This window comes from Heterodontus francisci, chromosome 19, assembly GCF_036365525.1.
Source record: "Heterodontus francisci isolate sHetFra1 chromosome 19, sHetFra1.hap1, whole genome shotgun sequence".
NCBI lineage: Eukaryota > Metazoa > Chordata > Chondrichthyes > Heterodontiformes > Heterodontidae > Heterodontus > Heterodontus francisci.
The window spans coordinates 3,188,214-3,215,233 of NC_090389.1; the positions used below are offsets into that span (position 1 = coordinate 3,188,214).

The 27,020-nt window shown below is 44.3% G+C and overlaps 1 protein-coding gene across 4 annotated transcripts in view; it reads right to left on the reverse strand.

Moving 5' to 3' along the window:
* Positions 1-27,020, reverse strand: part of LOC137379934 (NCK-interacting protein with SH3 domain-like) — a 423,995-nt gene that overhangs the window by 170,952 nt on the left and 226,023 nt on the right. For all 4 annotated transcript variants that reach the window (XM_068051320.1, XM_068051319.1, XM_068051318.1 and 1 more), the window contains 2 exons: positions 21,953-22,039; positions 15,476-15,614 (listed from right to left, as the gene is read on the reverse strand). In XM_068051320.1, coding sequence (XP_067907421.1) covers positions 15,476-15,614; positions 21,953-22,039 — 226 coding nt within the window. The remainder of the gene's footprint in view (positions 1-15,475; positions 15,615-21,952; positions 22,040-27,020) is intronic.

The following is a 27,020-nucleotide window of genomic DNA, read 5'->3' on the forward strand; positions in this document are numbered from 1 at the left end:
GCGACAGTGAAGGAACGGCGATATAGTTCCAAGTCAGGATGGTGTGAGACTTGGAGGGGAACTTGCAGGTGGTGGTGTTCCCATGTATTTGCTGCCCTTGTCCTTCTAGTTGGTAGAGGTCGCGGGTTTGGAAGGTGCTGTCTAAGCAGCCTTGGTGCATTGCTGCAGGGTATCTTGTAGATGGTACACACTGCTGCTACTGTGCGTCGGTGGTGGAGGGAGTGAATGTTTGTAGATGGGGTGCCAATCAAGCGGGCTGCTTTGTCCTGGATGGTGTCGAGCTTCTTGGGTTTTGTTGGAGCTGCACCCATCCAGGCAAGTGGAGAGTATTCCATCAGTCCTGACTTGTGCCTTGTAGATGGTGGACAGGCTTTGGGGAGTCAGGAGGTGAGTTACTCGCCTCAGGATTCCTAGCCTCTGACATGCTCTTGTAGCCATGGTATTTATATGGCTACTCCAGTTCAGTTTCTGGTCAATGGTAGCCTCTAGGATGTTGATAGTGGGGGATACAGCGATGGTAATGCCATTCAAGGGGAGATGGTTAGCTTCTCTCTTGTTGGAGATGATCATTGCCTGGCACTTGTGTGGCGTGAATGTTACTTGCCACTTATCAGCCCAAGCCTGGATATTGTCCAGTTCTTACTGCATTTCTGCACGGACTGCTTCAGTATCTGAGGAGTCACGAATGAAGCTGAACATTGTGCAATCATCAAAGAACATCCCCACTTCTGACCTTATGATAGAAGGAAGGTCATTGATGAAGCAGCTGAAGGAGGTTGGGCCTAGGACACTACCCTGAGGAACTCCTGCAGTGATGTCCTGGAGCGTTATGAAATATCTGCTTAAATGTCTGCCACTGCTCATCTACTGACCTTCCCCTTAGTCTATTTCACCAGCCCGCTTTAGACAACTCTTTCTTCATGACCCGAGTTGCTCGCCCTCAAACTGAATTTGAAATTCTACTATGTTGTGATCGCTGCCCCCTAGAGGATCCTTAACTACCAGATCTCTTATTAATCCTACTTCATTACACATTACTAGATCCAAAATAGCCTGTTCCTGGGTAGGTTCTGCAATGTATTTCTCTGAGTAACAATCCCTGATACAATCTACAAATTCATCTTCCATGTTACCTCTGCCAATCTGATTTGTCCAGTCAATACACAGATTAAAATCACCCATGACAATTGTAGCGTCCTTCTTTTACGCCTCCGTTATTTCCTGATTTATACTTTGTCCCACAGTGAGGCAACTCTTCGGGGGCCTATAGACGACTCCCACCCGTGACTTCTTCCCCTTGCTTTTCCTTATTTCCACCCAAACTGATTCCACATCACGATCTATTGCGTCTATGTCGCTACTCACCACCGCACTGATACCTTCCTTTATTAACAAAGCTACCCCACCTCCTTTTCCTTTTTGCCTATTTTTCCAGAACGTTGAATACCCTTCAATATTGAGTTCCCAGTCTTGGTAACCCTGCAACCATGTCTCTGTAATAGCTATCAAATCACACTTATTTATTTCTATTTGTGCCGTGAACTCATCTATCCTCTTACAAATGCTGCGTGCATTCAGATAAAGAGCCTTAAGCTTTGACATTTTACCATTTTTACTCATTCTGGTTCTAATTTCCGCTGTACTCTTCTGCTTTTCTGTCCCTTCCTGTCACACTTTGATTACCGTTCACCTCTTCACAACCCTGCACCTCTGCTCTCTCGTTCCTTTTTGCTTTTTTAAACTTCTCTTCAATTATTTTTCCACCCACTAAATAGTTTAAAGTCCTATCTACAACCCTAGTTAAACGATTCGCTAGGACACTGGTCCCAGCATGGTTGAAATGGAGCCCGTCCCAACGGACCAGCTCTCTCCTTCCCAGTACTGATGTATGATACACATAGGGCTTTATCCCTGTCGGTACGACACACTGGACTTTATCCCTATCGGCGTGACACACCAGACCTTATCCCTGACTGTAGGATACATGGCAGGATTTATCTGTCTGTACGATAATTACCGGGTGTTAAGTGTCTGTACGAGACACACCAGGCATCATCTCCGTCTGTACTATACATACCAAACTTTATCACTGACTATATAATAACACTGGCCTTTATCCCTGTCTGTACGATACACACCGGGCTTTATCTGTCTGTACGATTACTGGGCTATATCTGTCTGTACGATTACTGGGCTATATCTGTCTGTACGATACACACCGGGCTATATCTGTCTGTACGATACACACCGGGCTTTATCTGTCTGTACGATTACTGGGCTATATCTGTCTGTACGATACACACCGGGCTATATCTGTCTGTACGATACACACCGGGCTTTATCTGTCTGTACGATACACACCGGGCTATATCTGTCTGTACGATACACACCGGGCTTTATCTGTCTGTACGATTACTGGGCTATATCTGTCTGTATGATACACACCGGGCTTTATCTGTCTGTACGATTACTGGGCTATATCTGTCTGTATGATACACACCGGGCTGTATCTGTCTGTACGATACACACCGGGCTTTATCTGTCTGTACGATACACACCGGGCTATATCTGTCTGTACGATACACACCGGGCTTTATCTGTCTGTACGATTACTGGGCTTTATCTGTCTGTACGATACACACCGGGCTATATCTGTCTGTACGATACACACCGGGCTTTATCTGTCTGTACGATACACACCGGGCTATATCTGTCTGTACGATACACACCGGGCTTTATCTGTCTGTACGATTACTGGGCTTTATCTGTCTGTACGATACACACCGGGCTATATCTGTCTGTACGATACACACCGGGCTTTATCTGTCTGTACGATTACTGGGCTATATCTGTCTGTACGATACACACCGGGCTATATCTGTCTGTACGATACACACCGGGCTTTATCTGTCTGTACGATTACTGGGCTATATCTGTCTGTATGATACACACCGGGCTTTATCTGTCTGTACGATTACTGGGCTATATCTGTCTGTATGATACACACCGGGCTGTATCTGTCTGTACGATACACACCGGGCTTTATCTGTCTGTACGATACACACCGGGCTTTATCTGTCTGTACGATACACACCGGGCTATATCTGTCTGTACGATACACACCCGGCTTTATCTGTCTGCACGATACACACCGGGCTATATCTGTCTGCACGATACACACCCGGCTTTATCTGTCTGCACGATACACACCCGGCTATATCTGTCTGCACGATACACACCGGGCTTTATCTGTCTGCACGATACAGACCGGGCTTTATCTGTCTGCACGATACACACCGGGCTATATCTGTCTGCACGATACACACCCGGCTTTATCTGTCTGCACGATACACACCGGGCTTTATCTGTCTGCACGATACAGACCGGGCTATATCTAACTGTACGATACACAATGAGCTTTATCTGTCTGTACGATACACACCGGGCTTTATCTGTCTGTACGATACACACCGGGCTTTATCTGTCTGTACGATACACACCGGGCTTTATCTGTCTGTATGATGCACACCGGGCTTTATCTGTCTGTACGATACACAATGAGCTTTATCTGTCTGTACGATACACACCGGGCTTTATCTGTCTGTACAATAGACACCGGGCTTTATCTGTCTGTACGATACACACCGGGCTTTATCTGTCTGTACGACACACACCGGGCTTTATCTGACTGTACGACACACACCGGGCTTTATCTGACTGTACGACACACACCGGGCTTTATCTGACTGTACGACACACACCGGGCTTTATCTGTCTGTACGATACACACCGGGCTTTATCTGACTGTACAACACACACCGGGCTTTATCTGACTGTACGATACACACCGGGCTTTATCTGTCTGTACGATACACACCGGGCTTTATCTGACTGTACGATACACACCGGGCTTTATCTGACTGTACGATACACACCGGGCTTTATCTGTCTGTACGATACACACCGGGCTTTATCTGACTGTACGATACACACCGAGCTTTATCTGTCTGTACGATACACACCGGGCTTTATCTGTCTGTACGATACACACCGGGCTATATCTGTCTGTACGATACACACCGGGCTTTATCTGTCTGTACGATACACACCGGGCTATATCTGTCTGTACGATACACACCGGGCTTTATCTGTCTGTACGATACACACCGGGCTTTATCTGTCTGTACGATTACTGGGCTTTATCGGTCTGTACGATACACACCGGGCTATATCTGTCTGTACGATACACACCGGGCTTTATCTGTCTGTACGATTACTGGGCTATATCTGTCTGTACGATACACACCGGGCTATATCTGTCTGTACGATACACACCGGGCTTTATCTGTCTGTACGATTACTGGGCTATATCTGTCTGTATGATACACACCGGGCTTTATCTGTCTGTACGATTACTGGGCTATATCTGTCTGTATGATACACACCGGGCTGTATCTGTCTGTACGATACACACCGGGCTTTATCTGTCTGTACGATACACACCGGGCTTTATCTGTCTGTACGATACACACCGGGCTATATCTGTCTGTACGATACACACCCGGCTTTATCTGTCTGCACGATACACACCGGGCTATATCTGTCTGCACGATACACACCCGGCTTTATCTGTCTGCACGATACACACCGGGCTATATCTGTCTGCACGATACACACCGGGCTTTATCTGTCTGCACGATACAGACCGGGCTTTATCTGTCTGCACGATACACACCGGGCTATATCTGTCTGCACGATACACACCCGGCTTTATCTGTCTGCACGATACACACCGGGCTTTATCTGTCTGCACGATACAGACCGGGCTATATCTAACTGTACGATACACAATGAGCTTTATCTGTCTGTACGATACACACCGGGCTTTATCTGTCTGTACGATACACACCGGGCTTTATCTGTCTGTACGATACACACCGGGCTTTATCTGTCTGTATGATGCACACCGGGCTTTATCTGTCTGTACGATACACAATGAGCTTTATCTGTCTGTACGATACACACCGGGCTTTATCTGTCTGTACAATAGACACCGGGCTTTATCTGTCTGTACGATACACACCGGGCTTTATCTGTCTGTACGACACACACCGGGCTTTATCTGACTGTACGACACACACCGGGCTTTATCTGACTGTACGACACACACCGGGCTTTATCTGACTGTACGACACACACCGGGCTTTATCTGTCTGTACGATACACACCGGGCTTTATCTGACTGTACAACACACACCGGGCTTTATCTGACTGTACGATACACACCGGGCTTTATCTGTCTGTACGATACACACCGGGCTTTATCTGACTGTACGATACACACCGGGCTTTATCTGACTGTACGATACACACCGGGCTTTATCTGTCTGTACGATACACACCGGGCTTTATCTGACTGTACGATACACACCGAGCTTTATCTGTCTGTACGATACACACCGGGCTTTATCTGACTATATGATACACAGTCATGGAATCATTTGCAGCACAGAAGGAGACCATTCGGCCCATTGAGTCTATGTTGGCTGTCCACTGAGCAACCCAGTCAGTCCCATTCCCCCACTTTATTTCTTCAAGTGCCAATCCAATTTCCTTTTGAAATTATTGATCGTCTTCACTTCCACCACCCTCATAGGCAGCAAGTTTCAGGTCATTACCAGTCACTGCGTAAAAAAGTTCTTCCTCGTATTCCCCCTGCATCTCTTGCTCAAAACCTTAAATTTGTGTTCCCTAGTCCTTGTACCATTAGTTAATGGGAACAGTTTTCCCTTGTCTAACTTATCTAAGCCAGTCATAATCTTGTACACCTCTATCAAATCTCTCCTCAGCTTCTCCAACTTAACCTTATAGCTAAAATTCCCCATCTCTGGAACCATCCTGGTAAATCTCCTCTGTACTCTCTCAAGTACCCTCACATCCTACCTAAATTGTGGTAACCAGAACTGGATGCAATACTCTAGTTCTGACTTAACCAAAGCTTTATAAAGGTTCAGCATAACTTCCCTGCTTTTGTACTCAATGCCTCTGAAGCCCAAGATCCATACTAATCACACTCTCAATATGTCCTGCCACCTTCAAAGATCAATGCACATGCACCCCCAGGTCCCTCTGTTCCTGCACACTCTTTGGAACTGTGCCATTAAGTCTATATTGCCTCAACCTATCCCTTCTTCCAAAATGCATGCACGCAACTGCCAGTTCTCTGCCTACTCTGCTAGCCTATCTATGTCCTGTTGCAGGCAGTTTGTATCAGCTTCACTGTTTTGCCACTCCTCCAAGTTTGGTATCACCTGCAAATCTTGAAATTCTACTCTGTATTCCAAGATGCACACTGGGCTTTATCTGTTTGTATGATACACACTGTGTTTTGTCTGTATGATACACAACGGGTTTTATCTTTCTTTTGTTTTATTCTATCACAGATGTGGGCATCGCTGACTAGGCCAGCATTTATTGCCCATTCCTAATTGCCCTTGAGAAGGTGGTGGTGAGCTGCCTTCTTGAACCGCTGCAGTCCAAGTGAGGTAGGTACGCCCACAGTGCTGTTTGGGAGGGAGTTCCAGGATTTTGACCCAGTGACAGTGAAGGAACGGCGATATAGTTCCAAGTCAGGACGGTGTGTGACTTTCAGGGGAACGTGCAGGTGGTGGCGTTCCTATGCTTCTGCTACCCTTGTCCTTCTGCATCATAGAGGTCATGGGTTTGGAAGCTGCTGTTGAAGGAGCCTTGGCAAGTTGCTGCAGTGCATGTTGTAGATCAGGGTTGTCCAACATACAGCCCGTGGACCAGAATCCAGTCCGCCAAAGGTTTCTATGCAGCCCATCAATCCTTCATAACTTATAAATTTAGAAGAACCTGACACCTGCCAAGACTGGGATTTGGGCCACCAAAGGTTTCTATCCATCTTGTTGCCCATCTCTGACACACTTTATGCCCGGACTTCACACTTTAGATAGATCATAAACAAGTGGTTTGTTTGGGTAAAGCCTGCAAAGTGATTTGTGTTTGAAAAACAGGGTCAAAACCGCCCAGTGTAAACTGGGTCGGCTCGGGTTAGTGCCGGAATTGTCCTCCCTGGGGTGTTTGCCCTGCCCTGTTTGTGGAACTGATATATTTTTTCCCGGCTTGTTGTGATTGCTTTGTTCATGAGTGCCTGCGTGACGTGGGAAGATTAGCTTTACAACTGAGCATTAACTCTCCAAAGCCACCCATCTATGGCCATGATGTTGAACCAAGCACAGGAAGCAGCCTCCTGACAGCTGGCATTGCAGGGATTTCACTCATCCCATTACTGGCCTAGCTTACTCCTCCAGCTACTCTAAGATTTGTCACTACAATTCGGCTTGCCTCCTATATGTGAAACAGCCTTTGTAGCAGTCTGTTTGTACACGCGTTCTTGCTGAACTGCAGCTTTCTGAACTTGAATTTTTGAGTATCAACCATAAAGGTCATGTATGAGTTGGTGAAAACAATCATATATTGGCTGAAAGAACCGTAGTGTGATTTAATGCTAAGAGTATATTCCTTATCAAAACTGTATAGTTACTTTGTACTTAAAACCAGGAGTTGGGGTGTGTTGTTACTGGGATTTCAGTAAAATATAGAAATGGACATGATTCCAGTAGGGTTGCACTGAGTGTCTAGAGTCAAAAACAATGCCAGGTAGCTCACTAAATCAATGTTCAACATAGTGACGAGAAAGTAAGTTAATAAATTAGTCTTTTCATTTAAAATACACATTTTTTGTTGTTTTGATTAATAATGTGATACATTTCTAATGCCTTTATCTGTACTGGAGAAATTAATGGGACTAAAAGTTGAAAAATCCCCTGGGCCTGATGATCTACATCCCAGAGCGTTGAAAGAGGTGGTTATAAAGATAGTGGATGCATTGGTGATCATCTTCCAAAATCCAAAGATTGTGGAACAGTTCCTGAAGATTGGCAGGTATCGTACTACCCCACTATTTAAGAAAGGAGGGAGAGAGAAAACGGTGAACAACAGATCTGTTAGTCTGACATCAGAAGTAGGGAAAATGCTAGAATCTATTATAAAGGATGTCATAACTGGACACTTAGAAAATAATATATGATAGGGCAGAGTCAACATGGAGTTACGAAAGGGAAATCATGTTTGACAGAAGATTTTTCGAGGATGTAACTAGCAGAATAGATAAGGGGGAACCAGTGGCTATGGTGTATTTGGATTTTCAGAAGGCTTTCGATAAGGTCCCACACAGGAGGTTAGCAAGCAAAATGAGAACATATGGATTCAGAATTGGTTAACAGACAGAAAACAGAGTAGGAATAAATGGGTCATTCTCAGGCTGGCAGGCTGTGACTACTGGGGCATCACAAGGATCAGTGATTGGGCCACAGCTATTCACAATCTATATCAATGTTTTGGATGTGGAGACCAAATGTAATATTTCCAAGTTTGCTGATGACACAAAACTAGGTGGGAATGTGAGTTGAGAAGAAATGCAAAGAGGCTTCAGGAGGATTCAGACAGGCTAAGTGAGTGGGCAAGAAAATAATGTGGAAAAATGTGAAGTTATCCACTTTGGTAGGAAAGCAGAAATGGAGAGTATTTCTTACATGGTGAGAGATTGGGAAGTGTTGATGTCCAAAGGGACCTGGGTGTCCTTGTTCATAAGTCACTGAAAGCTAACAAGCAGGTGCAGCAAGCAATTGGGAAGGAAAATGGTATGTTGGCCTTGATTGCAAAAGGATTTGAGTACAGGAGTAAAGAAGTCTTGCTGCAATTGTATAGAGCCTTTAGAGACCGCACCTGGAGTACTGTGTACAGTTTTGGTCTCCTTATCTAAGGAAGGATATACCTGCCAAAGAGGGAGTGCAACGAATGTTCACCAGACTGATCCCTGGGATAGCAGGACTGTACTATGAGGAGAGATTGAGGAGACTGGGCCTGTATTCTCTAGAGTTCAGAAGAATGAGAGGTGATTGCGTTGAAACTTGCAAAATTCTTACAGGGTAGATGCAGGAAGGATGTTTCCCCTGGCTGGGGGGGGGGGGGGGGGTATAGAACCAGGGGAAACAGTCTCAGAATAAGAGATGGACCAATCATGACTGAGATGAGGAGGAATTTCTTCACTCAGCGTGTGGTGAATCTGTGGAATTCTCCAACCCAGAGGGCTGTGGAGTCTCAGTCATTGAGTACGTTCAAGACATAGATCGATACATTTCTAGATACTGAAGATATCAAGGGATATGGGGATAGTGTGGGAATGTGGCGTTGAGGTAGATCGGCCATGATCTAGTGGAATGGTGGAGCAGGTTCGAGGGGCCAAATGGCCTACTCCTGCTCCTATTCCCATTGTTTCTGAAATTTGCTCACCATCCCCCTATGCAGGACAAAATTGTAATGTGGCTCCTCACGTGAAAAGGTTGGACAACTCTTTTGTAGATGGTATACACTGCTGCCACTGGGTGTCAGTGGTGGAGGGGGTGGATGTTTGTTAATGGGGTGCCAATCAAGCGGGCTGCTTTGTCCTGGATGGTGTCGAGCTTCTTGAGTGTTGTTGGAGCTGCACCCATCCAGGCAAGTGGAGAGTATTCCATCACACTCCTGCCTAGTGCCTTGCAGATGGTGGACAGGCTTTGGGGAGTCAGGAGGTGAGTTACATGCCACAGGATTCCCAGCCTCTGACTTGCTCCTGTAGCCACTGCATTTATATGGCTGGCCCAATTAAGATTTTGGTCAATGGTAACCCGCAGGATGTTGATGGTGTGGGAGATTCAGCAATAGTAATGCCATTGAACATCAAACGGAGATGGTTTGATTCTCTCTTCTTTGAGATAGTCATTGCCTGGCACTTGTGTGGCGCGAATGTTACTTGCCACTTATCAGTCCAAGCCTGATACAACGGACTGTATCTGTCTGTACAATACACACCAGGCTTTATCTGGCTGTGTAACACACACCGGACTTTATCTGTTTGTTTAGGCTTTATGTACCTGAACTATATGCAGTAGACTTTATCTGTCTGTACGATACACACCGGGCAATATCTAACTGTATGGTACACACCGGGCTTAATCTGTCCGTACAATACAGGCCGGGCTTTATCTGACTGTACGATACACGCCGGGCTTCATGTGACTGTAAGATACACGATGGGCTTTATCTTTCTGTACGACACACACTGGGCTTTATCTGTCTATACGATACAAACTGGGCTTTGTCTGACGGTACGATACACACTGGGTTTTATCTGCTTGTACGATACATACAGGGTTTTATCTAAGTGAACGACACACACCGGGCTATATCTGTCCATACGATACACACCGGGCTTTATCTGTCTGTACGATACACACCGGGCTTTAACTGTCTGTACGATACACACCAGGCTTACTCTGTCTGTACGACACACATCGGGCTTTATCTGTACGATACACACCGGGCTTTATCTGTCTGTACGATACACACCAGGCTTACTCTGTCTGTACGATACACACCGGGCTTTATCTGTCTGTACGATACACACCAGGCTTACTCTGTCTGTACGATACACACCGGGCTTTATCTGTCTGTACGATACACACCAGGCTTACTCTGTCTGCACGATACACATCGGGCTTTATCTGTCTGTACGATACACACCAGGCTTACTCTGTCTGTACGATACACACCGGGCTTTATCTGTCTGTACGATACACACCAGGCTTACTCTGTCTGTACGATACACACCGGGCTTTATCTGTCTGTACGATACACACCAGGCTTACTCTGTCTGTACGACACACACCAGGCTTACTCTGTCTGTACGATACACACCGGGCTTTATCTGTCTGTACGATACACACCAGGCTTACTCTGTCTGCACGATACACATCGGGCTTTATCTGTCTGTACGATACACACCAGGCTTACTCTGTCTGTACGATACACACCGGGCTTTATCTGTCTGTACGATACACACCAGGCTTACTCTGTCTGTACGACACACACCGGGCTTTATCTGTCTGTACGATACACACCAGGCTTACTCTGTCTGTACGACACACACTGGGCTTTATCTGTCTATACGATACAAACTGGGCTTTGTCTGACGGTACGATACACACTGGGCTTTATCTGCTTGTACGATACATACAGGGTTTTATCTAAGTGAACGACACACACCGGGCTATATCTGTCCATACGATACACACCGGGCTTTAACTGTCTGTACGATACACATCGGGCTTTATCTGTACGATACACACCGGGCTTTATCTGTCTGTACGATACACATCGGGCTTTATCTGTCCGTACGATACACATCGGGCTTTATCTGTCCGTACGATACACATTGGGCTTTATCTGACGGTACGATACACATTGGGCTTTATTTAACTTTCTGATACACACCAGGCTTTATCTTTCAATACGACACAAACTTGGCTTTATCTGATGGTACGATATACACTGGGCTTTATCTGTCTGTACGATACATACAGGGTTTTATCTGTCTGTACAATTCACACTGGGCTTTATCTGGTCAGTATAATACAAAATGCTTTATCCCTGTATATAAAATCAACAGTGCTTTTTTGCTTTATTCATAATTTACACACAGGCATCTAAATCTGTGTTGCTGCAGTTAGGAAACCTATCAATGCAGAGGCTTTGCATTCTGAGACATATGCTTGGGGCAAATCCCCAACCAGCCATAATGGAATGTATTTGTCGCTCAAAGTTGCGGAAACAGTTCAAAAATCCTGAGAAACGGACACAGATTCATTAAGCATCCAGATACTGGAAATACATCTGCTGGCTGATGAATGAGTTGGGGTTGAAGGAAAGAATCACTTGTCTCTTCAGCACATGAACTGAGAAACAGCATAGGCTGGAACCAGAGAGGGAAGAACAGCATCTCAGTTTCTGCTCTCAGTGATCTTTAAATATTAAACTGAGGTCCTGTTTCACTGTTGAGGTGGACATCATGAGTGCCATTGTTCTATTCCAACAGCCATGAGGTCTCCTAATTGTCCAATCCAACATCACCAAAAACAGATTAATTGCTTATTTGTGGGACCTTGCTGCTCACAAGTTAGTTGTGGAACAGTGACTGCACTTCAAGTTAATTCATTGGTTGCGGTGCGCTTTGGGATGTTCTGAGGCACTCTCTAAATATACATTCTACCTTTTCTTATAAAGAGGCAAGTAAGGAACAATCTCTCAATAAACTTTACCAAATGAACTGTGGGAGAAAACAGAATTGTAAATGAATGGGGCTGCTGAGCCAGACCTTGCATTGTTGAAGAACATAAGAAATAGCACAGGATAATAGTTCAAAATGCATACTGCACCAAACACAAATCTCCTTCACTCAATGATGTGTCCTTTCCTGGTGTTTGTTGGAAATCTTAAGGATTTCCCACTATTGAAAGGAGAAGCTCCTGGTTTAGAAATCTTTGCTATTTCACAGTCTGGTTAAAAATGGAAGCACTCCGAATATGGGTCGCACAAGTAGCCCAACCTCTGAGGCAGGAGGATCTTGGTGGGTAGAACTGAGAATGGGGAGAAACCTTTCTCAACTCCAATGCATTGAGAATCATTAGTCCCAGGGTTGTCACATTACCAAAACCACATTCATTTTTCTGTTTGAATCTTAAGGGAATGGAAAACAACATGAGTGGGTGTTGTGGAAAGGTAAAGTAGGAGAGGCCAAAAGACTTGGCTTTCAAACAAGTGAGGAGGCCACAGCCAAGGGAAACAAGGTTCTGAGCAGTATTGCCCGGACTATTCATGACATATCAGCCCCACTCTAATTGGGATACAAGGCCTTGACAAAACGTCATTGAGGGAAGGAAATCTGCTGTCCTTAATTGTCAGGGGAATTAGGAATGGGCAACAAATGCTAACCTTGCCAGTGACACCCACACCCAATGAGAGAATAGAAAAAAAATTAAGAATACTGGGTCTAGTTTTGGTCACCCAGCTCAGAAACACATTGTAACTCTGGAGAAGATGGAGAGAGGGGCAACAAAGATAATATTTTGCCAGAGAACACTGAGCTGTGAAGACAGACTCAATGATGAGTTTGTACTCACTCAACAGATGAAGACTTAAGAGGAGATTGGATCCAGGTATTGAAGATAAAGGCAGGGTTGGTGTATAGAAGTGACATGTATAGACCGAATGACCTTTTCTTATCATCACTGTACAAGATGAACAAGCACAGGCAGGTGCAATGAGGTCATAGTCCATCATGATATTAGTACTAATTCCTACAGGTACCCATCTCAGAGCTGGCTGTCACTACATTGGCATCTCAAGGGGAGAAGGTGGCGTAGTGGTAATGTCACTGGACTAGTAATCCAGAGCCGAGGCTAATGCTCTGGGGACATGGGTTCGAATCCCACCATAGCAGATGGTGAAATTTGAATTTAATTAATAAATTGGGAATTAAAAGCTAGTCTAATGGTGACCATGAAACCATTGGTGATTGTTGTAAAAATCCATCTGGTTCACTAATGTCCTTTAGGGAAGGAAATCTGCTGTCCTTACCTGGTCTGGCCTACATGTGACTTGTGGTTGACTCTTAAATGCCCTCTGAAATGACCTAGCAAGCCACTCAGTTCAAGGACAATTCGGGATGGGCAATAAATACTGGCCTAGTCAGCAGCACCCGCACCCCACTAAAACGAATTAAAAAAAAGTAAAGCAATGGCCCCTTCAATAGTCTGTAGCATCAGCAAACTCAAAACCAGCTGATGCCTAACTGGGACTTCACATGAGACAGTGATCATGGAGTCAATGAAGGGCTGAGAGACCTTTTGGAGATCTTTCAATCTGGGAGTTTGACCTCCAATAATGGATGGTTTTGAATGAACCCAGTGTATATTTTACAAATTGGAACAGTGGCTGTTTTGGTAGTTACATCTGAGAATCAAAATGCTACATATTTCAATATCTGTTTTATCAGAAAACAGACTTAGACTTGCATTTATATAGTGCCTTTCAAGACCAATGGACATCCCAAAGTGCTGTGTGGCCAATGAAGGACTTGAAGCATGGTCCCTGTTGTAATGTAGGAAACACAGCAGCCAACTTGTGCACAGCAAGATCCTACTAACAGCAATGTGATAATGGCCGGATAATCTGCTATGTGGAGTTGACCGAGGGATAAATATTGGGGAAACTCCCCCACTCCTCTTCAAAATAGTGCCATGGGATCTTTCATGCCCGCTGTCATGTTAGCCCCCCACCTGCCAAGAATGAGGCACATTAATTTTATCATGAACATTGATTTTAAACTGTTACTGGAGTGAAGGAAGGATTTTTTTTAGCAGATCAGCCGTGGCTGGAAAATACATCTGCATATCAACAGACGGTGATTGGAAGGACAAAGGAATGGACCTTGATCACCAGGTATCGTTGTAAGAGGAGCATTCCAGAGACTGCTAAGGTGATACAATTCAAGACGTGGTCAGACCAATTAGTCACATGACTAACCTGCTTGGCAACCTGGGTTTTTCTGAATTGTACAAACAGTTTGAACTCAGAGTGCCTGTTTGCTCCTGGACTGAGAAGATCTCTCCTGTCTGCTCCCATCTCTTTCTCACAAGCCTCTGAATCCACTGAAGACACATAAACCCCAAGAGAGAAAAGTCTCTGACAGCGAACAAGGTTTAAGAATAATACTGGGTTCCAACAAAAAGCAAGATCGACCTACAATCAGGGACTCTACAAGCTCGAAGAACCTTAACAAAAACTCTTCAGATATTGCCTCAAATGTTTTACTTTATTTTTTCTTCTACTCTTTTCGCTCTCTATTTTGCATGTGTGTATCATGTATGCATGCTAGCATGGGGACATTGTGTATCTGTAGGCGTCAACCGAATTAAGAGTTTAAGTTTAATAAATTTCAATCTTCTTTAAACCTAAGAAAACCTGTTTGTGCTGGTTTCTTTGCCTTATAATTGGAAAGTGGTGAACAAGAATTCACCAAGGGGGAGCGAAAAACACGGTGTGTTAAAAATTAAACCCTGTTACAGTAAGATCAGGTGAAGGCTGAAAGGGAACCCCAGACACCTTTCTCACCTGGTCGTAACACCGCTATCGGGCCTCAGTTTAGCGGCTCATCTGAAAGATGGCACCTTTAAAAGTGCAGCACTCCCTCAGTACTGCACTGGAGTGCCAGTCTTAATTTTTGCACTCAAGTTTTGGAGTGGGACTTGAACCCAGAACTTTGGACTCAGAGGCGAGAGTGCACCAACCAGCCATGGCTGACAGAGAAAGAAACCAGCTCAATTATTTTATCATAACTGATTTCCTGCAAAGGGGCCCAGAACAGATGTGCATATCTCATTGACATTGTACAGAGACACCATCAACCCCAACTCCTCCAAATTATTAAATCTGTACAAAGCCATGTACTTCATTTCAAATACTCAATCCTTTTTAGTTAAAGGCCCATTGATTTCCTGGCACACTTGCCTACCTTTGGTGTCAGCTTGCATGTCTCGTGCCAGTTCCATTGGCAGCACAGAGTTTGCCAATGTGGAGATGATGGCTGCGTCCAGGTTACACATGGCTCCAAAACACTTCAGTAAGAATAGGCGCAACGTAACACGGTGTTCCTGGGACAGAACATGACAAAGGGTAAGTCACAGTGCACACAGCACACCAACACTGCTGATCAGCATTCAGTATTAATACATCTTCCCAGCTCCACAGTGCTGTCAGTGTTCACCGGGGCTTCAGTTAGTGCTCACACCCTGATTTTACAATCACTCCTTTTGAAGTTCTCAGGTACATGATTCAGAAAAACAATACTGAAGGAATTTTTTTTTCTCATGTTGTTTTACTAATTATAATTTCAGAATAATTGATATTAAATTTGATAAGGTATTGTGCAACTTATTAACGTAGCACATTTTAACAAGTGACGCAGCCTCATTACACACAATGAAATGGCCCTACACTAATCCCAATGCCTGAGATGGCACTCAGTATAATTGAGACAGTAAGTCCACAGCTGTAACTAGCAGAATTCAATACAATTCCCTCATACCCACAGCTCATCCCACACACTGTGTGCTATCTACAATGGTAAACAAAGCAAAGCTATCTAGTTGTGAAGACACAAAGGGGTAGAAACTAATTCTGGTTGCATCCATTTTCCAGGTGGTAAATAGGGAGAGAAAGGACTAGTTTTGGGGGGTGCCCATGCCTGTATTACGGATGTCACCATATTGGTAAAAGCAGCTTTGCAAGCCTCCCAGGCAGCTGCCTAAAACAGGCTTTATTCACTGTACAATGTCAATGAGACATGCACATCTGTTCTGGGCCCCTTTGCAGGAAATCAGTTTCAATTGAGTGGAGTAGGAGCAGGAGCAGGCCTGCTCCACTTGGGATTCGAGAGGTTTCTGCAGCCTGATGTTTAATTAAAGAGAAACATCCTGTGGAGACCAGAGTAGCAGTGCTTCCCCCGACTCCAGAGTGCTCTCCACACCCCCCCCAGAAAAATGCCCCATGCTGCTCAAACCTCCCCTTACCCATATGGGACTTAACTTCTGGTCTCCTGTACTTAGAGGCAGGAGGGCTAGAGGCATCAATGTGTGGCTTAAGAAACAATGCCAAAGTTGGGTTGCAAATTTCTGGAGGAAATCCTGGGATAGGTGGAAGCTGTTAAACAGGGACAATGTGCATCTGCAGGCAAAAGAGCTAAATTGGCCAGAGGTAGAATTGAAATGGAGTTTTAAGCAGTGGTGGTGAATTCTGGGAAGACTGAAAGGGTTAATGCTATGAACTATGGGTATAAAACAGTATTCAGAGAACCAAATCATTTCTTGAAGACAACAATTTGGTTCCAACTGGGAGCCAGAACCATAAACATCATGCTTGTCAGGAAGAATGATGAAACACATGATGATGAATACAGGAGCCGCAGCAGGACATCTAATCCCTTGAGCCTGTTCCACCATTCAATTAGACTATTTGCATTCGAACTCTATCCACTCATTGTGGCTCCATATCGGTTAATATCCTTGCTGGTAAAAATCATTGGATTGCAGATTTAAACCTATTAATTGAACCAGCATTTTCTACTTTTTGTGGGAGGGTGTTCCACACTGCTGCCATCCTTTGTGTCAAGAAGTGTTTCCTAATTTCTCTCCTGAATGTCCTGGCTCTGATTTGAAGGTAATGTCCCCTTGTCCTAGACTCCCAGCCCCCTATCAATTCCTTTCAAAATCCTCAATGAAATCAACCCTTATTCTTCTATACTCTAGGGAATGCAAGCCTAGTTTATGTAATCTCTCCTCACAATCCAACCCTTGGAGTTCTGGTAACATTCAGGTGAATCTGTGCTTTGGGGAGGCGGTGGTGTACTGGTAATGTCACTGGATTAGTAATCCAGAGGCCCAGGCTAGTGCTCGGGGGACATGGGTTTGAATCCACCACGGCAGATGGTGAAATTAGAATTCAATTAATAAAAATGGAATTTAAAAAAAAGCTAGTCTAATGGTGACTATGAAACTACTGTCGATTGTTGTAAAAACCCATCTGGTTCACTAACATCATAAAAACAAAATACTGCAGACGCTGGAAATCTGAAATAAAAACAAAAAGTGCTGGAAATACTCAACAGGTCCGGCAGCATCTGTGGAGAGAGAAGCAGAGTTAACGTTTCAGGTCACTGACCCTTCATCAGAAATGGCAAAGATTAGAAATGTAAAAGGTTTTAAGCAAATAAAGCAGGGGTGGGGCAAAATAGAACAAAAGGGAAGGTCGCCTTGTCAGTTATTCTTTGTGACCCTCTGTCCTATCAACACCTTCCCTTTTGTTTTCTTTTGCCCCACTCTATTCAAAAGCAATTAGGGATGGGCAATAAATGCTGGCCTAGCCAGTGATGCCCACACCCCACGAACGAACAAAAAAAACCCTCGAGAATTGATGAAAATAGAGACATGGTGCCGAAGCTTTAAGTCTTGCACCCATCAGGACAATATGCAAGAATAACCAATGTAAGGGAAAACAACAACTTAAATGGCATGAGAATACAGTGCTGATTGGTTGGCAAGTGGATGCAGATTGGTAGAGGTGCGTCCACAGAGAATGCAGCAGTTTATGGTGACTGACAGTTAACTGCCAAGCTTTGTTTGAAATTTAAACCAGGCGGCTTGACTCTGATTGGCCAAGGCATTTCTTTGAGGAATGAACCAATGAATGGCTGTCACTTATTTTTGTTCAGCTAAAACAGGCACAATGTGTACATGTTATTTCTGTCTGCAAAGAACAGGGCCCTGTGTATTAATATATGTAGCTTCCAGTACGCGCAAATGTGCCACACTGCGAGCCCGACTAACAATCTTAAATTGGTTGTCAGTGTAATTATTAGCACACTGCGGATTATTTAGCAAATGTTATCAATCGCAGAAACACATCTAATGTTGGGCACTGTGTTTTGGGTTTTGCAAGCATGGGCTGGTTGGGTACCGCCTTACTATAACAGCAATCTTTGGGTCAGTGGCAAATGTGAATCTACGGCTCTCTATTGCGTTATCCAAGCCATTAGTAAATAGTTGACGCCCCAGCACAGATACTTGTGGAACACCACTAGTCGCCTCTCTCCAATTTGAGTGCATATCTATTTTTCCTACTCTCTATTGCTGAAGCAATCTCTTAACCAGGTCAATAATTTGTTTTCAAGATGATCACAAGAGTGATCATTTTGGACCTTCCCTGGTTTCCCCGACTGCAAAAACAACAGGAAAGGAATTTCATAGAGGGCCCTGAACACTGTCCTTACCTGGGTTGATTTACGAGAGGTATTTATGGATAATACATTAAGTCCACTTGCAGTTGATGGATCAATTTTTACCCACTCTCAAGCACTTAAAAGTTATCCATTCTAAGCACTCCTGGGCCTGTCTAAGATAATTATCACCACGTAAGGAACTCCTGTCAGAAGATGTCAATCTGACTGGCCAGTATGGATATTTAAGAGGTGGATTGTAGAGATTGGTTGAACTTAATTCAGAATTTCAGTTGTGAATCAGAAGCATAAAAGATGTTTTGTGTTTTGACGCCAAATACAGAATGATCAGAACAACCAGCGAGCAGGAGGAGGAAAAGACGAAAGGATATCAGGAGATATTTTACAGGAATTCAGAGAAGCTTCAGAACTCCTGCAGCCAGTATAAAGTTTATGTATGAGTTAATTTCTTGATAAAGGTGAGATAAGGGCAGTGAAGAGACAACAGACACCGTAAGGAGAAAGACTACAACACCAGAGTGATCACACTAGTCCAATCATTCAAAAGTGAGGTGAGGCAACCAACTCTACTGCACCAAGTCATAGAGTTATACAGGACAGAAACAGGCCCATCGGCCCATTGTGTCTGTGCCGGCCATCAAGCACCTAACTATCCTAGTCTCATTTTTCAGCACCTGGCCCGTCGCCTTGTATGCTATGGCGTTTCAAGTGCTCATCTAAATACTTCTTAAATGTTGAGTGTTCCTGCCTCTACCATCCTTCAGGCAGTGTGTTCCAGATTCCAACCACCCTCTGGATGAAAATGTTTTTCCTCGAATCCCCTCTAAACCTCCTGCCCCTTACCTTAAATCTATGCCCCCTGGTTATTGACCCCTCCGCTAAGGGAAAAAGTCTCTTCCTATCTAACCTATCAATGCCCTCATAATTTTGTATATCTCAATCATGTCCCCCGCCAGCCTTCTCTGTTCTAAGGAAAGCAACCCTAGCCTTTTCAGTCTCTCTTGATAGCTGAAATGCTCCAGCCCAGGCAACATCCTGGTGAATCTCCTCTGCACCCTCTCCAGTGCAATCACATCCTTCCTATAGTGTGGCGACCAGAACTGTACACAGTACTCCAGCTGTGGCCTAACTAGTGTTTTATACAGCTCCATCATAACCTCCCTGCTATATGGACAAGTTTGGATAAGCTCCTCAAATCTGTGTAAAAACTATGGAAATTACCAGAAACAAGCTGAATGAACTAAACTCTTAATATATCCAGAAGACTCATTATTGACTTTATGCCAATCTTGGTCGCTGAGTATAATATCAACCTGCAATAAATAGCACCCAGCTAATACTGTAATAATACACTGGAATAGTAATTTCAGATGTTAATGCTATCTGTGAATAAGATCTACCCCAGTATCTTGCATACCCTTACCATTTCACATCATCATCCTTATTACCTCAATGAAGAATTCACAATTTTATGGTCTAATCTCCTCTTTGTTGACTTTGACAAGAAGTTTACTCAATCACTCAGAAGCCTGTCTGTACACTAACAGAGGGTTGGTAGGTTAAACGCCAACATAATCCAGATCAGCTCAAGTAAGACAGTTCAGGCAAAATAATATTTAGGTACCTAGTAATTCTCTACACAAGTGATGGTGCATTTCCATATGGTTCTTCAACAAGAAGTTAAGGATTCCTTCGGTATTCTTTAATCGTTTCATACAAGCTTTATTGGCTCATCGGATTCCATTGTTGCTACTCACCTGAACCAAAATGACACCAATGCCTTTATGGACTGACTAATTCAGGGACAGCGGCAGGGGAGGGTCAGCGGCAGGGGAGGGACAGCGGCAGGGGAAAGACAGCGGCAGGGGAGGGTCAACGGCAGGGGAGGGTCAGCGGCAGGGGAGGGACAGCAAAGGTGAACCACTACTAGGATAGTTGTTGAACATTGAGATTTTTCCTCATCTGCTCTTTCGCCTGCCCTCCTTCTCTCCCTTCTCACCTTTTTACGCCTTTTCTGTCGGCCCATGCCCCCACCCTTACCTCCCCTTTCCTCTCCCCCTCCTCCCCTGTCTTGGTTGAATTGACTCCATACCCTCTAACGCTGCTTGTACATAAAATTGCTTTACACATGCACATCAAATAAATTGTTAGGACTAAGAAGGCAAATGTAATTTTGGGGTTGACAGAGAGAAATTGCATATGAAAGCAACGAGGTGATGATTACAAAAAATGATGGCTGGGCCACATCTATAACACTGTGTGCAGCTTTGGCCATCTCACTGCAAGCGCCTGAGTTACGATGGAAAACAAGAGCAGCTATCGTTATATTCTCTTCAACTGAAGTCTTGAGTGATAGAGCTGGACAAAAATAATGAGACAAGGCTAACGCAGATTAGGTCAATCGAAGACAGAAATCTCAAAATAAATATCAGATTCAGAAAGAGGGAGAAGAAACATTTACACTGCATTCTGAGATCGCAGAGTGCTTTGTCACAAGTAGTGATTGATGGTAAATCAATGAAAGAATTTAAATAGATATTTAGCAATTTCTATAGCAACATTAGAGGATGTGTGAGAAAACAGGGAAATGGGATCAGGGAGGGGAAAACATCAGGGAAATGGGATACGGGAAATGAAAAAATCAGGGAATGGGATTAGTGAGGAGGTGAAATCGGGGGATGGGATGAGGGTGGGCTAAAACAAGGAAATGGGTTTAGGGAGAGGAGAAATAAAGGGGATGGGATTAGTGAGGGCCTGAAATCAGGGAAATGAGATTAGGGAGGGGGTGAAATCAGGGTGAAGTGATTAGGGAGGGGTGAAATCAAGGGGATGGGATTAGGGAGGGATAGAACAAGGAAATAGGACTGGATGAAATTAAGCCTCAAAATTCAGCACAAGGAAGGAGGTCTGCGAGAAAATTTTGATGTTAAACATAGTAGAGTCCAAGGCTCTGTGACCCCACACAACAAATTCCTAAACCCTGCTATACCAGGAACCGTCAGGAACATCCTCACCACCAACACAGGCAAAGGTAGTGCACCATCAGTGTTTATTCTTCTTGTATTCTAGAACAGGTAGAAATCAGAAACATTTACAAAGTAAATCCAATACATAATATTGTAAAGGGCAAAGGATATCTCCCTCTGGGGCAATATGCACATTCTTCATGCTCCAACTCTCAGTGTTCAGTATTCTTACCATCTGATAATAAGCAATAAGTGAAAGAATTGGCTCAAAGCGGTTCTTCTTGGTCATCCTCTTACAAACTTCTGGATCTGCATCAGTCTGAGGAAGTAAAAGAGGCAGTGAGAGCAGTTGGCAAAGTAAGAGTCTCTCTAGGACGCAACACATCCCTGTATTGATTGGAACACAGTTCTCTTGCTTCTGAAATTAGCTATTTTATTTGCCAGTAATAAGTAAGGATAAAACATGGCTGAGTAAGGCAAAAGCAGGCTGCAGGATCTGAGCAATAAACAAGCAGCAAGGTCTCCAGCACAAGACCAAATACAGCATCACTGTGTTGTGTGTGGACTCCGGAGGATTACAACATCATCAGGTTCTACGATAGCTGCTGAGGTTATGAACCCATACTTGATCAAATTTGGAGAATGACTGGCTCCCTGGTGATTTATCACCAGTTGGCATCTCACACGAACATTTAATCGGTGTCATTAGTGCTATGGTTCCTCCCTAATTGAGTAGATAGAGGAGTCCCTAGCTGTAGTTGAGTAGCTGGGAGACTACATAGGAACAACCCCTTCAGCCTGTCCCACTATTCTATTAGACTATGGATGTTCATTCCAGATAACTCAATATCCTTACCTAATAAAAATTTGTCAATCTTAGTCTTTGAGATTTCAACTGACCTTCAGCATTCACAACCTTCTGGGGTAAAGTTCCAGATTTCCACAACCCTTTGTGAAAAACTGCTTCCTGATTTCACTCCAGAATAGCATAGCTCTATTTTTGAGATTGTGTTCTCTTGTGCTGAATGGCTTCACCAGAGAAAATAGCTTCCCTGTAGTTATCTTTCTGAATCCCTTTATCATTGTGATGACCTTTATTAAATCATTCTCACCATTCTAGACTAAAGGAACACGAGCCAGGTTTATGTAACCTGCCCTCATGATTTAACACTTTAACCCCTGATATTATTCGACTGAATCTGAACTGTATTCCCTTCAAATCCAGTATACCTTTCCTCAGGTGTGCTGCCCAAAACTGAACACAGTCCTCCAGATGGGGATCTGACCAAGGTGCTGTACAACTGCAGCATCACTTCCTTACTTTTGTATTCCAAACTCTCTAATATGTATTTTGATTAACTTGTGCACTAGATTTTTAATGATTTGTGCACCTGCACACTAAAATCTCACTGTTTCTCCACAGTTTTGCGTCTCTTTCTATTAAGAAAATACTCCAATTTGTTTTTCTTAAGTGCAAAGAGGATGACCTCACACTTTCCAACATTGAACTCCATCTGCCATAGTTTTGCCAACTCACTTTGTCTGTCTATGTCCCTTTGCAATCTCCTGCTCTCAAATACACAATTCAATATGTCTCTATAGTCTCACCTAAAAATTTGGATATACAATTCTCTTTTTCTTCAGCTGTGATGAATATTTATAATAAACAGCTGAGGTCCCAATTAATGTTCCCTCTAAGCTGCACAGCAGCATAGAAAGCTGAAACTTCCCATGCAGGCTGCGCACAAGTTAGTGCTTTAAGTTACTGTACTTGTGGGGCCACTTAGACAAATCAATTACGTATTACAAAAAAAAAAGGGTACGTTGGTCCCAGTACAAATTCTTGGGGAAATACCACTTGTTACAACCTGCCAATCAGAGGGTATGCCCTTTATCACCATTCTTGCTTCCCACCTCCCAACCAATTACCAACCCATGTCACAAGTTCACAAACAATTCTGCGTGTTTTTATTTTTTTCTATTAATCTCTTGTGTGAAACCTTATCAAATGCTTTCTGAAAGTCCATATAGCAACATTCATAGACTCCCCGCTATCCACTATGCTAGTGACCTCCTCAAAAAGGATTAACGTGATTAGTGACCTAACCTGCGCAAATCCATGCTGACTCTCTCTGAATTAGGTTATACCGGACCAAGTACTCAGTCACTCTGTCCCTGTTGATAAATTACAGAATCTTCCCCACAACTGATATTAAACTGACATTCTTGTAGTTATCTGGTTGCTCCCCATCTCCCTTAAAATAACAGAGTGACTTCCAATTCAAATCTGAAGTGAGTCCAAAGTGCTTTGGAAAAATATGACTAATGCATCTGTAATTTCTTAAGGTGGATACAACCAGGCCCTGGAGATTTGGCTATTTCAAGTCCCATTATATTGTCCATTAACTTTTTTTTTTACTCCTATTAAATCCATTAAGTCCATCGTCATAACTTATATTTAGATTCCTTTGGACTGTTGTGTTAACCGTGGCTCAGTGGGTAACATTTTCGTCTCTACGTCAGAAGGTTGTGGGTTCAAGCCCAAACAAGAGACTTGATCAGATAATCTAAATGAGGGTAGTTCAACATATTGCCCATGAGTCAGGATCCGGCCCTCCAAAGGTTTCCATCCGGGCAGCAGATGTGTGTCAGAGATGAGAAATTTTCCATTGTCTTCATCTTTCAGACTGGTTTTTAAAAAATTTGCGCTGTCAGTTTCACAGCTGACAGGCGCTGGGAGCTGGAACAGCGGTTTCCCAAATTCGGACAGATTCGGGGTTATCCAGCAGCCTTTCCCGATGTCAGTGCCTGTCAGCTGTGAAACTGACTGCGTGGACACGGGGCGCGGTGGGGGTGGAGCGGAAGGATGACACGGGGTGGAGGGCGGGAGGACGACACGGGGTGGGGGGGGTGCAGAGAGGAGGACGACACGGGGAGGGGGTGGTGGAGAGGAGGACGACACGGGGGGGGGGGGGGGAAGAGGAGAACGACACGGCAGGGGGTGGTGGGAGAGGAGGACGACCCCGGTGGGGGGGAGGAGGACGACACGGTGGGGGGGGGGGGGTGGTGGGAGAGGAGGACGACACGGGGGCCGGGGGTAGGAGGACGACCCCGGGGGGGGGGGAGGAGGACGACACGGGGGGGGGAGGAGGACGACACGGGGGGGGGGGGGGGGGGCGGGGAGGAGGACGACACGGGGGGGGGGGGGGAGGAGGACGACACGGGGGGGGGGGAGGAGGACGACACGGGGGGGGGGGAGGAGGACGACACGGGGGGTGGGGGGGGAGGATGACAGAGAAAGGGAAAGAGAGAGTGCGTGATCAAGATCACTCCTGACAGATGGATATCTATCTGGAAAACTCCACATTGCTACAACAAATCTGCGGGCAGAGACTGACTACTTGGATTGCATACTTGGATTTTCAGAAGGCTTTTGATAAAGTCCCCCACAGGAAGTTGGTTAGCAAAATTAAAACGCATGGGATAGGAGATAATATACTAGCACAGATTACGAATTAGTTAACAGGCCGAAAACAGAGTGTAGAAATAAACGGGTCATTCTCGTGTTGGCAGGCTGTGACTAATGGGGTACTGCAGAGATCAGTGCTTGGGCCCCAGCTGTTCACAATATAAATGAATTGGATGTGGGGACCAAATGTAATATCTCCAGGTGTGCCGATGACACAAAACTAGGTGGGAATTTGTGTTGTGAGGAAAATGCAAAGCGGCTCAAGGGGATTTGGACAGACTTAGTGAGTGGGCAAGAATGTGCAGATGGAATGTAATGTGGAAAAATGTGAGGTTGTCCACTGTGGTAGGAGGAATAGATGTGCAGAGTATTTCTTAAATGGTAAGAGATTAGAAAGTGTAGATGTACAAAGGGGCCTGGGTGTCCTTGTCAATAAGTCACTGAAAACTAACATGCAGGTGCAGCAAGCAATTAAGAAGGATAATGGTATGTTAGCCTTTACCGCAAGAGGATTTGAGTACAGGAGTAGTGAAGTCTTGCTTCAATTGTATAGAACCTTGGTTAGACCACACCTGGAGTACTGTGTGCAGTTTTTGTCCCCTAACCTTAGGAAGGAAATTATTGCCATAGAGGGAGTGCAACCAAGGTTAACTGGACTTGTTCCCGGGATGGCAGAACTGTCCTATGAAGAGAGACTGGGGAAACTGTGCCTGTATTCTCTAGAGTTTCTAAGAATGAGAAATCATCTCATTGAAACATACAAAATAATTAAAGGGATAGACAGGACAGATGCAGCTAAGATGTTACCCCTGGTTGGGGAGTCTAGAACCAGGGGACACAATTTCAAAATAAGGGGGAAGCCACTTAGAACAAAGACGAGGAGAAATTTCTTTACTCAGAGGGTTGTGGAAGCTCGCAGTGAATGGCGGAGCAGGCTCAATGGACTGAATGGACTACTCCAGCTCCTATGTTCCTACTTGTGTAAACAAAAAAATGCCAGCTATCTCACTAAATCAGTGTCCAACATAGTGATGAGGAAGTAAGTCAATAAATTCATCTTCTCATTTGAAGCTTCTTGATAAAAATACACATTTGTTGTTGTTTTGATTAATAGTAAGATCAATCTTTCGGAAATTCTAAGACAAAAATTGTTGGACAACCCTGATCTAAAATGACAGCCCACTGCAGTGTGCTGCACTGTTGCGAGTGCCGTCTTTCAGATGAGACGTTAAAGCGAGGCCTTATCTGCCCTCTGAGGTGGATGCAAAAGATCCCAGAGCAGGGGAGTTCTTCCGGCGTCCTTGCTAATATTTATGCCTCACTAAAACCACTGAAACTGATGTTTTACTCATTTTGTGGGAGCTTGCTTTACATAAATTAACTGTAGTGTTTCCTACATTGCAACAGTGAAAATGAATTATTAAGTTAATACAACTAAATGAATTAAATTAATTAATTGGTTGTGAAGCATTTTGGGATGTCCTGAGGTCATGAAATATGTTATATAAAAGCAAATTTTTCTTTCTTTAATGCTTCTAGCATTCATTCCTGTACATATATCGGAATATTAATCTCCCACCGTTCAAGAGCTGTAGCACCTGCCTGCCCCTGGTCTCCAGTCCATACAACCTTTCAGGTTTTGTGCGTCCACACCCTCCAGTTCACAGCCTTCTCCCTCATAATGTTTGGCTACGCACCCCCTGCCTGTCTAATTTAATGATTCTCGATAGTTACCTTGATGCTGTTCTCTACTTTGACTCAGTAAAGATTTGGATCTTCCTGTACCATTCCTTTTTGTTCTGAAATATTCATAGTTATTTATGAAAGCAGC